The 14,949-nt window shown below is 38.5% G+C and overlaps 1 protein-coding gene across 1 annotated transcript in view; it reads left to right on the top strand.

Moving 5' to 3' along the window:
• The first annotated feature begins 10,280 nt into the window (after positions 1–10,280).
• LOC108714544 (brain-specific angiogenesis inhibitor 1-associated protein 2-like protein 2) overlaps positions 10,281–14,949 on the top strand; it is a 30,185-nt gene continuing 25,516 nt past the window's right edge. Inside the window, exons 1-2 of the mRNA XM_041590730.1 lie at positions 10,281–10,597; positions 11,600–11,675. Of these exons, the coding sequence (XP_041446664.1) occupies positions 10,547–10,597; positions 11,600–11,675 (127 nt within the window). The 5' untranslated portion in view covers positions 10,281–10,546. The remainder of the gene's footprint in view (positions 10,598–11,599; positions 11,676–14,949) is intronic.

Below are 14,949 nucleotides of genomic sequence, written 5' to 3'. Positions count from 1 at the left end.
TTATGTATGTTGTATGTTCTCCCCGTGCTTGCGTGTAATTCTGAACTTACAGGCAGGTTAACTGGTTCCTGATAAAACTGATCACAGCTTGAATATGAATTTGATAGCGACGTTAGAGGCATGAACTGAGGTATATATTGGTGGTATATTAATATACACTTATGTTAATCAAGATCCAAAAAACAGATATGGCTGTTACAGTTAAGGGATCCCTCATCCGGAAACTCGGCATCCAAAAAAACTCCAAATTACAGGAATACCATCTTCCATATGGTCCTTTTTTAAACAAATCTTAAACAAGTTTTTTTCTCAGTAACAAGTAGATACTTGATCCTAACTAAGCTGCACCAATCCATATGGGTGCATTTACACAAATGCCTGATCCGTTTTAATGGCCAACTAAGTTTAATTATGGGATACATTAAGTGGGTTATTTATTAAAGGTCAAGTTGATTTTTCAGTCAAAACTCGAATTTTCGTGTTAAAAAAAAATTGAAAAACATTTTGAGATTTATTATACCCTGAATCTGTAAATAGCTCAAATCCAAAAATACTTCAGCTGAAACTTGTAGAAGTCAGTGGCAAAGGTCCCTTGAACCATTTGAAGATGTTTGTAGCCTTCATGATGTTAGGGGTTTTTTGGTGGGTTTTGTTCAAAAACTCGAATAATTCAAGTTAATCAAGTTTTTTTTTTTTTTTTTTTTTTTTTTAGATGAAAACTCAATTAAATTGAGTTTTCGGGGTTCTTTGCCCCAAATTCAACTATTTGAGTTTTTTACATGCAAGTTTTTCATAAATTAGAAAACATTCATGTTGTGAGTTCATTCGAGTTTTAAAAACCTCACAAACCTCTAAAACTATCCGTGTTCTAATCTTTCAGAAGATCTGGAACTGGATTTTATTCTACAATTTACAAGATGTAAGACATGGGGGCAGGTTCACTAACATTGGAGATAAATATCACTGGTGATGTTCCCCATAGCAATCAATCAGCAATTAGGTTTGAACAGTCACCTACAAGTTAGAAAACAAAGGCAAAGAGCTGGTTGGTTGCTACATCGCTATTTAATGTTAGTAAACATGCCCCTAAGAAGTTTGAATCTATTTACATGTCTTAAAGGACAAGGAAAGACAAAAAGATAAAATCCCATTTTTACTTTCTTTAATAAAAAAAAAATCTATTTCCAATATACTTTAATTAAAAAATGTGTACAGTTTTTATAAGAAACCTGACTGTATGCAGTGAAATTCTCCCTTCATTTACTGCTGTGGATAAGAATTGTCAGACGGTCCCTAACTTCTGGGCAGGGAAACAATCATACTTATGAACAGCAGGGGGAGCCCCCGCCTTACATCCCAGCCATGCAGAACTCAAGCAGTTTTGTTTGTTTCCCTGTAGAGCAGTGGGCGACTGTGTAGAGATTTGTATTGGATTTTATTTTTGCCTTTACATCCCCTTTACTGTTTCCAACTCCAGCTGCAGGGACAAAGATCATGGAGGCAGATTTAAACAGTTAAACTGGGATTCAATTTGGAGGATACTTTGCTGCAGCCGCTGGTTATGGAGAGTTGGAGAAAGTTTGTATTAAAAGACATGTAAACCCTATAAACCCTTACCATGTCTTTAGGTTGGGCACATATTCCCCACACAAAATGCATCATTGTCTCTGTATTGGGTCAGGTAGTACCTGTATCTCCTCCGTTAGCCTGCACTGAATGCAAGATGTGCTTCAAACAGGCAGCCATTTTATATCGGCTACATCATCATTTATATTTGCATATCCAGCCCGCCTGGTCATCAAATATAAATTATCAGAAGTTTATTTTGGTAATGTAACTTTATTAGCAAGTATGTGTAATCCTACTCACTCCTACATGTAATTCCACTCACTCATATGCATAATCCCACTCACTCATGCATAATCCCACTCATACTTGTAATCCCACTATTGTGTACATGTAAACCCACTCACTCATATGCATAATCCAACTCATACTCCTAATCCCACTCAATCATATGCATAATCCCACTCATGATCATAATACCACTAACTAATTTACATAATCCCACTCATACACGTAATCCCACTCATTTATACATGAGTGAGTGGGATTATGCATGAGTGAGCAGGAGTATGCATGAGTGAGCAGGATTATGCATGAGTGAGCAGGATTATGCATGAGTGAGTGCTGGATTATGCATGCATGAGCTGTATTATGATGGATTATGCATGAGTGAGTGGGATTATGCATGCGTGAGTTGGATTATACATGAGGGAGCAGTATTATGCTGTATTATGCATGAGTGAGTGCTGTATTATGCATGAGTGAGTGGTATAATGCATGAGTGAGCAGGATTATGTTGGATTATGCATGATCTGGAGTGGGATTATGCATGAGTGAGTGTGATTATGTACGAGTGAGCAGGATTATGCTGTATTATGCATGATTGAGTGCTGGATTATGCATGAGTGAGCGGTATTATGATGGATTATGCATGAGTGAGTGGTATTATGCATTAGTGAGTGGTATTATGATGGATTATGCATGAGTGAGTGGTATTATGCATTAGTGAGTGGTATTATGCATGAGTGAGCGGTATTATGATGGATTATGCATGAGTGAGTGGTATTATGCATGAGTGAGCGGTATTATGATGGATTATGCATGAGTGAGTGGTATTATGCATTAGTGAGTGGTATTATGCATGAGTGAGCAGTATTATGATGGATTATGCATGAGTGAGTGCTGTATTATGCTTTAGTGAGTGGTATTATGTTTGAGTGAGCAGGATTAAAATGGAATATGCAGGAGTGAGCTGGAGTGGGATTATGCACAAGTAAGTGGTATTATGCACAAGTGAGTGGTATTATGCATGAGTGAGTGGGATTATGCATGAGTGAGTGGTATTATGCATGAGTGAGCGGGATTATGCATGAGTGAGTGGTATTATGCATGAGTGAGCAGGATTATGCATGAGTGAGCGGGATTATACATGAGTGAGTGGTATTATGCACAAGTGAACTGGATTATGCATGAGTGGGATTATGCATGAGTGAGTGGGAGTGAGCGAGATTATGCATGAGTGAGTGGTATTATGCATAAATGAGCAGGGAGCGGGATTATGATTAAGTGAGCAGGATTATGAATGAGTGAGTGGGATCATACAAGATGTTTGAGTTACAAGATGGTGACCCCCTGTGGCCAACTTTGAAAGCATAAATCATTTGTTTGATTAGGCTTGTGGTGCAATAAGTTTATGTTATGTTTAGAATACAAAATACAGCATTTCTAGCCTTATTCTATTTTAGACTTTACTTCCCCTTTAAACACAAGATATGTATGAATGCTTTTTGCCAATGCTGATGGTGAGAATTAGTAATTGCCCCAAACAACTTCAAGGCTATCATGCTGACCCTTATAATTCGTGTTCCAGACTTTATGTGTGCCTTTAAATTGAGGAGGATACTGCTGTGATTTGGGCTTTAAAAGGGAAACTGTAGAAGTTGGATCTATATGCAATGAAAGTATTTTGTAACATTCACAGGTTTCACTATATTTAAACAAATTGCAAAATTTGCAAGAAACACCCTTTTAATTGGTTTTAATTTTTCTTCTTTTTGTTTTTACAATTTTTCTATAAACAGCGTCTGTTTCTAGCTAAAATTCTATTTGATTAGTTTTATTATTCATATTTACTTATTACATGTGACGGTTAAAGATCTATCCCTGTGTCATATTCTGTACGTTAACAGCAGGAATGTTGACTTTATTGAAACAGTTGGAACGCCTGATGCTATTGGGATGGCATACTATTTGAGAGATATAAATATAAATATAAATATATATATATATATATATATATATATATATATATATATATATATATATATATAATGCTCATTAATTTATAAAGAAGAGTTTGATACTGGCTTGCATTTTACTGATTTTGCACTGATTATAAATGAAGTGTATCTTATGGTAGCTGAATTAATAAAGGAGCTTTGAAATATAACATTTTGTAAGACATTAAAGTATTAAGTAGTGTTTAAAGGGGTTGTTCACCTTCCAATCAGTTGGTTTCAAATTGTTCCCCAGAAATAAAGACTTTTTTCAATTAGTTTCTATTTTCTATGTTTGGCTGTTTTCCCAATATTGAAGTGTTACCTTTAATTTTTCACCTTCTAAAGCAGCTCTGGGGGGGGGGAGGTCGCCGACCCTGTAAACTGTTCTAAATTGATACATTTAGTGGTTACATTTCTTATCTTTGTCCCTACTGAGCAGAATCTCTGGGTTTCATTACAGGCAGCTGTTAGAATTGATGTGGCCATACACGGGCCGATAAAAGCTGCTGACAGACCGAGTCGTGTATTGGGCCCTCCAACCGGCTTCCCCGATCGATATCTGCCCGAAAGTCGGCCAGATGTCGATCGGATGGGCCTAAAAATCTGTTCGTTGATGCAGTGCAACGATCCGACTGCCCGTTAGCCATCGTTCGGATCCGATCGTTGGGCCCTAGGGCCCATGATCGTATCAGCCCGATATTACCGACCTCAAGGTGAGCATATCGGGGAGAGATACGCTCGTTTGGCGACATTGCCAAATGAGTGGATCTCTCCGTGTACGGCCATCTTAAATGTTGCAAAATTGTGACAGTTCAGAATCTGCAACTGAATTACCGAGATGCCAGACTCAAACACCAGAGACAGGAACCTTAAAATTTAATCTTCGATTTTGGATAACTGATAAAAAAATGGAAAGCAATTGAAAAAATCTTTATTTCCGGAGAACAATCTAAAATCAACTCCACTGAAAAATAGTTCAAGGTTCAAAACTGACACATCCATTAAGTACAGCCTTTTGGCTGATAATTCCTAAATGGCTTCAAGGTGACCCAAAGATAGGTGGGATAAAAAAAAAGGACCTGAAGTTGTTGAAAAAATTGTGTGCTGTCCCCAAAACTTGAATCATATGAGTCCATAGTGACCATTGTAGTATGTGTAGTAGATAATAAAATCTTTGTTTACGTGCTGTTAAAGGCATTCAGCCCAATTAGAAATGGGTAAAAAATCTGGAGGATGGAGGGGCACAGCCACACACAATCCCAGATAAGTTCACAGTTCTAGAGCCAAGGCCTTTTCTCACCTAAAAGGGAACTTGCTCATTATGCACATGTATGTGTCCCAACACTGCTGCCCCCATCAGAAGCATTTATGATTCCTTTCTGGGGCATTTATTACTTGCTCTGTGTTATATACATAAAAATAGTTATCATAGGCTCTTGTTTCATATATTCTTGTTATATGTATGTTATTTTGAGTAGGTTGTTATGTATTTAGTGTTTTTTTGGTTTTTACATGTAAAACTTATTAAAATGGGTTTGGTACCTACAAATTATGCAAAACCTTATTTCTATTGTTGGCAAAGAATTATTAGTGTGTTCAGTGATTATATTAGTAATACCTGTTAGTGATTCTCAATTATTGTTTTTTTAATTTAAACTCTGCTAGCATGCACCTCCAGTGGGGGAACAATTTTTAAGTGACAGGTGCCTTTAAGATAAACTAACGTCAAGTGATTATCCAAGTCCTCTGGAAAGAACTATGGGTGACTAAGGCACTAGAGCAGGGATACCCAACCTTTTTCACCCCTGAGCCACAATCACATGTAAGAAGGGTTGGGGAGCAACACAAGCATGAAAATAGTTCCTGAGTATGTCAACGAAGGGCTGTGATTGGCTATTTGGTAGCCCCTATGTGAACGGGCAGCCAATAGAAAGCATATTTGGCAATACAACTGTTTTTTATGCAACCAAAAGTTTCCTCCAAGCCAGGAATTCAAAAATAAGCTCCTGCTTTAAGTCACTGGGAGCAAAATCCAAGGGGTTGGGGAGCTCACGAGCTACTGGTTGGGGATCACTGCACTAGAGTATAGTGTAGTTGTACACCCTTTGTACAGATATATATAATAGGCTTATCCCAATATGTAAACCTTAAATAAAATGAATGGCAGATTGGTCAGGGTTCTATTCTAGGAAATTGCTGCTTTCGTTTTGCATTTTCTGTTTCAAAGCTATTGAGCTGTTTACTAACTACTAATATAATTCATTTTATTCAAAACATTGCCACCTACTGGCCAGTTCTTCTGACTCTATGCTCAGAGAGATATACCGTCAGAAGGAAAACTGTTCTAATGTTGCTCAGCTCTGGAAAGAGATGGACCATCTGAGGTTTCTGATCTCTTTCCTGAGCAGAGCAACTTTAGAACAGTTCTCTATTCTCCTTCTGGATATAAATTATTCAGACCGTACTGTACAGGAACAGCAGGTGGTACTGTTGTTACAAAATTCATTATAATCCCAGTTAATAAACCGATTAATAGCTTTGAATTGCAAAAGCGCTTAGAAATTTTTTTTTACAAGTTTTTTCATGGGCCAAAATAGTCCTCATCTGTTGGGATTTTCTAATTTGCCTATGCCCAGCCAGGTATCAATATACCCCAGTGCATATACCAATAATCTGCCAAGTCAGCAGACAATATCAGCCTGGGTAAAGCTAGTTTTATTTTGCTCCATGCTTGGAGTCAGGACCATTGTAAACGGTTGGACAGATTTATATAGGTGCTGTATATAAGTATAAAAGTGCCTTTTTCAGTAGAAAAATATTGTGCTTACTTGTATCCCCATCATTTCTGGATTCCACTGCAGGAAGGTACTGTAGGTGTGTTTGCTGGACAACAGGATGAGAATTTCAACAGTGAGTACATTTTATTACACCCCACTGTTTCAGAAAGTCAGACCTTATTCCTTATGCTGCGCAATATATTGGTGCTCCAAAAATACGTTATATAATAATTAATGACACATGGAGAGGTTGTTGCATTGGAAGAAGTTTTTGGATTGGATGATATTTATGTAGGGTGGAATATTATTAGCTGTGCTTATGCAGTCAAAACACAGTTCTTGTAATTAAGAACACATACTGTTAACATGGCCTATTTGAAATTCAAGAAATCTGGGACCTAAATCAAAAAAGGCAGAGAGTGAAGAAAAGGGAAATGTAGATAAAACGACTGTGTTTCAAACCTGTATAGTGGTGCTAGTTAGCTTCAATTGGGCAAAATAATATTTCTTGCAAACTTGACCCTTCATGTAATTTTTTTTAAAGGAAAACTATACCCCCAAAATGAATACTTAAGCAACAGATAGTTTATATCAAATTAAGTCGCATATTAAATAATCTTACCAAACTGGAGCGACTGACACTAGAAAATAACCTTTTTTTTATATCCATCATAACATTGTCTTTGTATACTTTTTATAATTTTGCCATGTTCCTCTATTAGGAGGCTGCCATATTTGTGCAGCAGGAATCCGTTAGCATTAGAAACTTTAACTGACCCGCTGAGATGAGACCTTCAGGTTGGCAAAACAGTCCGGTTTATGAACTTTAAGTAATAATTGCTTATAAAAGCAGAACTATCAGCAAAAAACAATTAACGTGACCTATATGTAACTTTTAATGATTAATATTTTGAAAATAAATTTTTTAGGGTCCGTATCACTTTAAGCAAATATTTCCCTTTTATATCTGTTGCCTTGAACCACCATTTTGTGATGGTCTGTGTGTTGCCTCAGAGATCACCTGACCAGAAATACTACAACTCTAACTGTAACTAGGATTGCCACTTTTTCTAGAAAAAAATGCCGGCCTTAGCCCCGCCCAAAGCCCCACCCCCAATCCCGCCCAAAGCCCTACCCCCTGTGCCTAGCTATTAAAGCCCCCAGTCATGCTGACGCCGCCCACAAATCTTCTCATCATCACGCGAGAGCGCGCTGCAGCATAGCCCGCATAGCTGAGCAGGGGAATTTGGAGCAGGGAGGGAGGAACTGTCATTTCTCCCCATAAAAAATTACCGGCCAGTGTAATTGCCGGTATTATCTTAATACCGGCACCGGCCTCCATACCTGTTTTACCGGCTAGGCCGGTAATTTACCAGCCAGGTGGCAACCTTAACTGTAACAAGAAGAAGTGTGGAAGCAAAAGACAACTCTGTCTGTTAATTGGCACATTGGACCTATGAATTATGCTTTGTTTTGTTCAGGGCCGGATTTACAAAGTGGGTGCCCCTAGGCCCACTGTCGTTCGTCGCCCTGTCCCCTCCTCTTTATTTTTGCAAATTTTCATCATCTGGACTGGAGCAATGGAGATTGTCGCACTGGAAATTTAAAAAATAATTGTATCTCCAGCGCATCCCCAGTGTTTCTGAACCAATGTGGGTGTGGTTGGGCAGCACGCCGCTCTAGGCCCGGGCCTTGGTGGCCTTTCCACAAATCCGGGCCTGGTTTTGTTTGTTTGTGTGCACCGTGAATCGTAGGATCCCAGGAGGCGGTCCTTATTTTTTTTTTATTAAAATGGCAATTTCCTATTTAGGATTACCCAATGGCAGATACTACTATAAAAGTATATTATGAAAATGGTTTATTTACATGAAGCAGGGTTTTACATATGAGCTGTTTTATGCAATATCTTTTTATAGAGACCCACATTGTTCGGGAGGGGTATAGTTTTCCTTTAAGTAGGCATGCACCGAATCCACTATTTTGATTTCGGCTGAACCCCTCGAATCCTTCGCAAAAGATTATACCGAATCCTAATTTGCATATGCAAATTAGGGGTGGGAAGGGGAAAACATTTTTTACTTCCTTGTTTTGTGACAAAAAGTCATGCAATTTCCCGTCCGCCCCTAATTTGCATATGCAAATTCGGTTCGGCCGGGCAGAAAAAGCCTGAATCCTGGATTCGTTGCATCCCTACCTTTGAGTAATAATTTTGCAGAAAAATACCTAAACTAAGGACAAGGAAGACAGGGAGAGAAAAGTAGAAAACATAGAAGAAAGTCTTACTCAGTGAGTGATACCACTGACGAAAAGGGCGCAAAGCCCTTGAAACATTTGGTTCTGTGCAATAAAGACACCTTGGAGGTACTTTGATACACTGCATTTGCTGCACATGTGCTCCCTTTGTTTTCTGTTATCTAAGTAATAAAAAGGTAGCCTCACAGAGCAATAGTTTTTTGACTGCTCAGGTCAGTGACCCCCCATTTGAAGGATTGAAAAAGTCAGAAAAAGAGTTAGAAAAAATTCAAAAACTGTACAAAATTAAAAATAGAATTGGCCAGTCTATAAAATACTAAAAGTTATCTTTAAATTGAACTATTCCTTTAAAAAGGACATTACTTGTATGTCTCTGCATTCTTTCTAGCTCAGTAAACAGGTAAGAGGGATGGAGGATTTAAACTATGAGGGCAGACTGTCATGGTTGTTTTCTCTGCAAGGGACATGATTACTCTTTACAAGTACATTAGAGGACGTTACAGATAGCGGGAGATCTTTTTCCCATAGTAAAGATCAAAGAACAAGAGACTACCCCTTTATTAAGGGTGGTGGCACACAGTCAGATTCAGGAAAATTAGTTGCCCAGCAACAAATCTCCTCTTCTTCGGGCGACTAATCTCCCCGAAATGCCTTCCCATCAGCTAGAATGTGAATCACCAGTTGGATGGCATTTCGGATCACTTAGTTCTCTGAAGTGGCCTTACAAGGAAATTTTGGGCGATTTCGGAAAACCGTAGTGATCTGAGTGCCTTCCCGTCACCGAATTCTAGCCAGCGGGAAGGCATTTTGATGAGATTAGTTGCCAGAAGAAGAGGAGATTTCTCGCTGGGTGACTAATCTCCCTGGGATTGCCACGTCTGCCACCACCCTTAGATAGTGGAACAGAACTTTCACGTGAAGCAGCATAGGTGGTTCTTCACAATGAGTTTGAGGAATGCCGTGCTGGGTGATGTGAATGAACAATTTCTGTAAACTGATCTATAAGCAATACAAAATAGAAGAACAATAATGTTTATTTAGAAATAGTGTCTGTCATTACTAATACATACTGTCTCTCCTGCTAACTCTAACTATAACCCTTCCAGCTATTGGAAACATATTTGGTACATAATTACCCCAATGTCCCTGACTTGCTTGAGCTTTTATCACTCTGCATGCTCTTTGTTTTTTGGACTAAGCTCCTGTGAACTAAAACATAGAATGTAGGCTCTTGGGACTATTACCAGCAAATGGTACCCAAGGGTATTATTTTTTTTTGTAATAACCCCGATATTAAAAGTAGTTATACTTGAATGACCAATGGACAAATCTTTTTTTTTGTCTCAAGTTGCTGGGGAATAATAGATCTAAAGAACATGTTTTCCTGATGCATACTTTTATGGGTGGTACAGACTGATTAGGTAATAAGTCTGTTTCACATCTTCATGCTTTGGGAGGGACGTGGCTTGTCTGTGTCAGCTATTCCTAGATAATAAAGGTAGACTTTTTAAGGCAGCACTTATTAAGCTCCTAGGTGTCTTGTTACTTGTGTGATCAGGTATCATTGTGCCTGGTGAATTATTAAACCTCTTCTCTCTTCCACTCATTCTGATCAACGTCCAAACTCCACTGGCAGGATTCCCTCATCTTGCCGGCTTAAGGGGTGAAGCCATGTCTCGGGAAATGGATTCGATTTATGCCTCCACCATTGGGACCTATAAGGTGAGAATTACAGTCCTTGCAGAGGTACTCAGGGTACTGGAAATAGAATTATATGGGCTATTCCTCACTGCACCAGACTTCTACAGAATCACAGTAAAGCCTTTCTGCGGTAGATATTTCATATGTGTCTTATAAATACTAAATACAGATACATGCTTCAGTTCTGTGGGATAAGAGTAAATTGAATTAGCTTAAAGCTTTCCCAATGAAGTTCTGTTGTCTGAATTAAAGCCTACACAGTAAATATTGGCTGACATTGCACTTAACAGGACATAAAACCATACGCAGGGCTTGTAAACAGAAACTGAATAGAAAATGATATGTAAATGCAGAGAAAATGATATGTAAATGCAGAGGGATGGAGGTTTCTACAAAAATATAGGAAGTGGAGACATAAACAAAAGGGAAGGACTCAAGTAATACTGTAAGTGTGCATCATACACATGGCAGAATTAAAATAAAAACTGCAATTAAGGAGTTTGCCATAAAGAGGTGGTTAAAAGGAAAACCAGGGAACTAATGTGTTCATCATACAGGTATGGGATCTGTTACCCAGAATACTCAGAACCTGGGGTTTTCTGAATAAGGGATATTTCCATAATTTGGATCTCCATGCCTTAAATCTACTAAAGATCATTTAAATATTAATCAAACCCAATGGGATTGTTTTGCCTCATATAAGGATTATTTATATCTTAGTTGGGATTTTGGGTACAAGATTCTGTTTTATAATTACAAAGAAAAAGGAAAAAATGTTTTAAAATGTGAATTATTTCATTAAAATGGTGTCTGTGGGAGACGGCCATCCCTATTTCGAAGCTTTCTGGATAACGGGTTTCTAGTTAATGGATCCTATACCTATAAATAGATTAGATAGATAGACGACATATCATAGTTTGAGCTTATGCATTGTCCCTGCCCATCTTTGTTTGCACTCTTTTCCTCCTCCTTTATATAGATTAGTATTATTATAGATGGTGCTATCTTTTTCTTGTCTTGCAGAAAATTCTAGGGCAGTTTAACCCAGATTTGGAAAACTTAGTCTACCTTGGTAACAATTACTTGCGGGCTTTAAATGGTAAGTGTCTCTAAAGTGGCCTGAACTCCAGGTACCATGTCAAATTCAAGTGCCGTGTGATAGTCGTGTCTATGTCTATACATTTCCTTTTTCTCTGTCGTATCTAAGTTATATATTGTTTACACACTTGCCTTTATTACTCAAATAAGTGCTTTCCGATATTCCAGCTTAATGTAAATAAGCTTTAAGGCAGAAGTAGCAATTTGTCCTAGGGGAAAAAAAGTGGCATAAACAAGCCAGAGACTGGTTGAAATGACATTCTCTTACACACGGGTATATTTATCACCATCATAAGATTCATTAGCAGCGCTGGGGTTTGAGAAAAAAAAAAAAAAGGTCCCAGAAAATGCAGGAGGGCTGGGGCTTCAGTGTGAGAATAAAACAATTGTGTAAAGCAGGAAAGTCCAAGCTGCCAAGAGTTGAACAATTACTAGCGCTGTCGATGAAACAGTGCAGCACAAAATCTATAAAGGGAATTCTCCGCAATACTCAGTACCCAGTATCTGTGTCTATGTAATTGTAATCCCAGGATTCCCTTTGCTTTTCATTCAAATGAATAGAAGACCTGCTCACTCAAAAATGCTTTTCATGTGTATCCTCTTTCCTGGCTCTACATATGCTAATCTGAAAAATCCTGCACTGCACCCCCACGAGCCCAGTTGGGATGAGGTAAACTCATAGGGGCAAATTCACTAAGCCGCGAAGCGCCGAACGCTAGCATTAATTCGCTAGCGTTTGGCATTTTCGCTACTGCGCAAATTCACTAACGAACGCTGGCGTAGTTTCGCTAGTGTTACTTCGCAACCTTACGCCAGGCGAAGTTTCGCTAGCGACGAAACTACGCAAATTCACTAACTTGCGCAGTGTACTGAACGCTACCTTTTACGCTAGACTTCCTTCGCCACCTCAGACCTGGCGAAGCGCAATAGAGTAGATAGGGATTGTTTCAAAAAAAGTCAATTTTTTTTCTAAGTCCCAAAAAACGCTGGCGTGTTTTCTACATGATGGCTGATAGGCTGAAATAGATCGAAAATTTTTTGGGGCTCCCCTTCCTCCCCCCTACATTTCCTGACTCATGGCAACTTACCTAGACAGTGGGGACATGTGTAGGGCAAAATAAATTTTTTATTTGCTGATTTGAAGGTTTTCTAGGCATTTGTAGTGCAGATACGTGTTCCTCCATTGAAATTTGAATTTCGCGCCATATGCAAATTAGCCTTCGCTAGCGTAACTTCGCTTTATATAGCGAATCAACGCTAGCGCAACTCCGCAACCTTACGCTACCCCTGTGCGCAACTTCGGATTTTAGTGAATTTGCGGAGCCCTGGCGAAGAGCAGCGAAGTTGCGCCTGGCGCAAATTCGCATCTTAGTGAATTTGCCCCATACAGTATTCCATCACAAAGGAAACAATAATGTTGGGGTTTTTTTTGTCTAAATGTTTCTGTTAAATTGTGCTTCCCTCCTGAACTTTGAGCTCCTTGTAATGTGTAAAAGTTTTCCATCAAATTATTTCCCCTAATCCTCCAAAATAAGGGAGCAGTAGAAAAGCAAAGGTAACCTTTAAAATAAGGGAATGTACAATTCATAAGTGTTTATATGAATGTATCTGTGTGTATATGTGTGTATATATATTTTTTTTTTCTTTTTTTTCAGTTACTGTTTTGGAAATGGTAACATCATGCCTGATGAAGAGATGTAATTTTTTTCTCGAAAGCTTGCATTCTTAAATATTTCAGTTAGCCAATAAACGATATCAAGTTACCACAAAAAGTACTTTTTTCTTTTATGAATGAATTTTGTTACAACAGCGCCACCTGCTGATCAATTCCTGACCATTCCGACCACCAAGTAGTCGAGGAATTTGTGAGGAGAAAGAAAAAGGCTGCTCTGATGTTCTTCTGGTTAAAAAAATAGTTATCTGAAGTTTATAATGTATTTCCTAACCAGAATATCAGACTAACCCTCTTTCTTTCTCCTTGCAAATCCCTCGTCTATTTGGTGGTCAGAATGGTCCAAAACTGACCAGCAGGTGTTGTTGTTATAACAATTCATTCATATAAACAGGACACATATCCATTAATATCTTGGAATTTAACGTTTTTTTATGTAGATTGCAAAAGTGCTTAAACTTGCACTCTTGTCAGTTTTACATTCACTTATTTTAAAGGTTTACATATCCTTTAAAGAAAATCTCTTTGTACCACAAACACCTGGTGTATATGGAAAAATCCTGTATTTGGATAACTGGGCAAAACTACGTTTGCATCAATTTTTTATTTGTGTCTGATACCAAATTAATGGGATTTGATCCGAGTAGCAATCACTGTGTCCCTATGGAAAAGTAACTGGCAGTGGTGGAACTAGATGTTACCTGGAATGTCTGGGCCTATTTTGATTCCCAGTCCTGGCCTGGTGCCTACCGTTGCCTCGAGCTTTTTAGTGCTCTTTTCCAGCATGCCAGGCGCCCCAGACAAGATTCCAGAAAAACTCTTTACTTTACGTCTATGAAGATTTTCATTCATCCGAGTCATGATATACAGTATCTAGTAGAAAAATGTCTAAAGCAACTGGACTTTCTGAATAATAATTAGGTTTCTTTAAGCAGAGAAAAAGTCTGGGAATCAGCTGAAAGAGAATGTTGCTGCCCCTTTAAAACAAAGTAATTCAGACTTGTACCTAAGCACATGATGTCACACTGCAATTACCTTTCCACCTTTTATCTTAATTATATTGTCTGATCTCTTCTTCCTCCTCCTGCATCCAGGGCCTCTTTCGTCGATCTCCCTCTCATCTCCCATTTCTGCCCCGATGACTCCAGTTATCCCCTGTTATTGTTTCTTCCATCAACCTCTCATCTTTCCTTTATTGCTGAGAGACATGTGATAACTACATTTCCATTTCCTTTGTAATTCATTCAGAGCTATTTTCGGCTCAGCGAGACAGAGGCCGATAGTCATGGTAGAACAATACAGGAAATGGATAGCTGAGGAAATTGGAGGGCCACTGTTTGCATATATTACGTTTGTGTAGATCTGTATTTACTGTGGGGGAAACCCTGGTGTTCGTTTACTATAGGAGCGCAGTGGCTTCTGACAGTTGTATAACATTTAAATTATGTGGATAAATTCCCAAAATGTAAGCATTTCTGGTACCTTAACCATTTACTTGCCATCAATGTAGCATCTGATACTAAAGGGTGGCAGTCACTGTAGATTCTGTGTTTCCAGGTTCTTGTTTATTCTATACTGGATTGCATATTGACTAGAGTTTCTT

This window comes from Xenopus laevis, chromosome 4L, assembly GCF_017654675.1.
Source record: "Xenopus laevis strain J_2021 chromosome 4L, Xenopus_laevis_v10.1, whole genome shotgun sequence".
Taxonomy (NCBI): Eukaryota; Metazoa; Chordata; class Amphibia; order Anura; family Pipidae; genus Xenopus; species Xenopus laevis.
The sequence above is the reverse complement of the archived record's forward strand: the minus strand, read 5'-3'. Positions and strand labels throughout refer to the sequence as shown.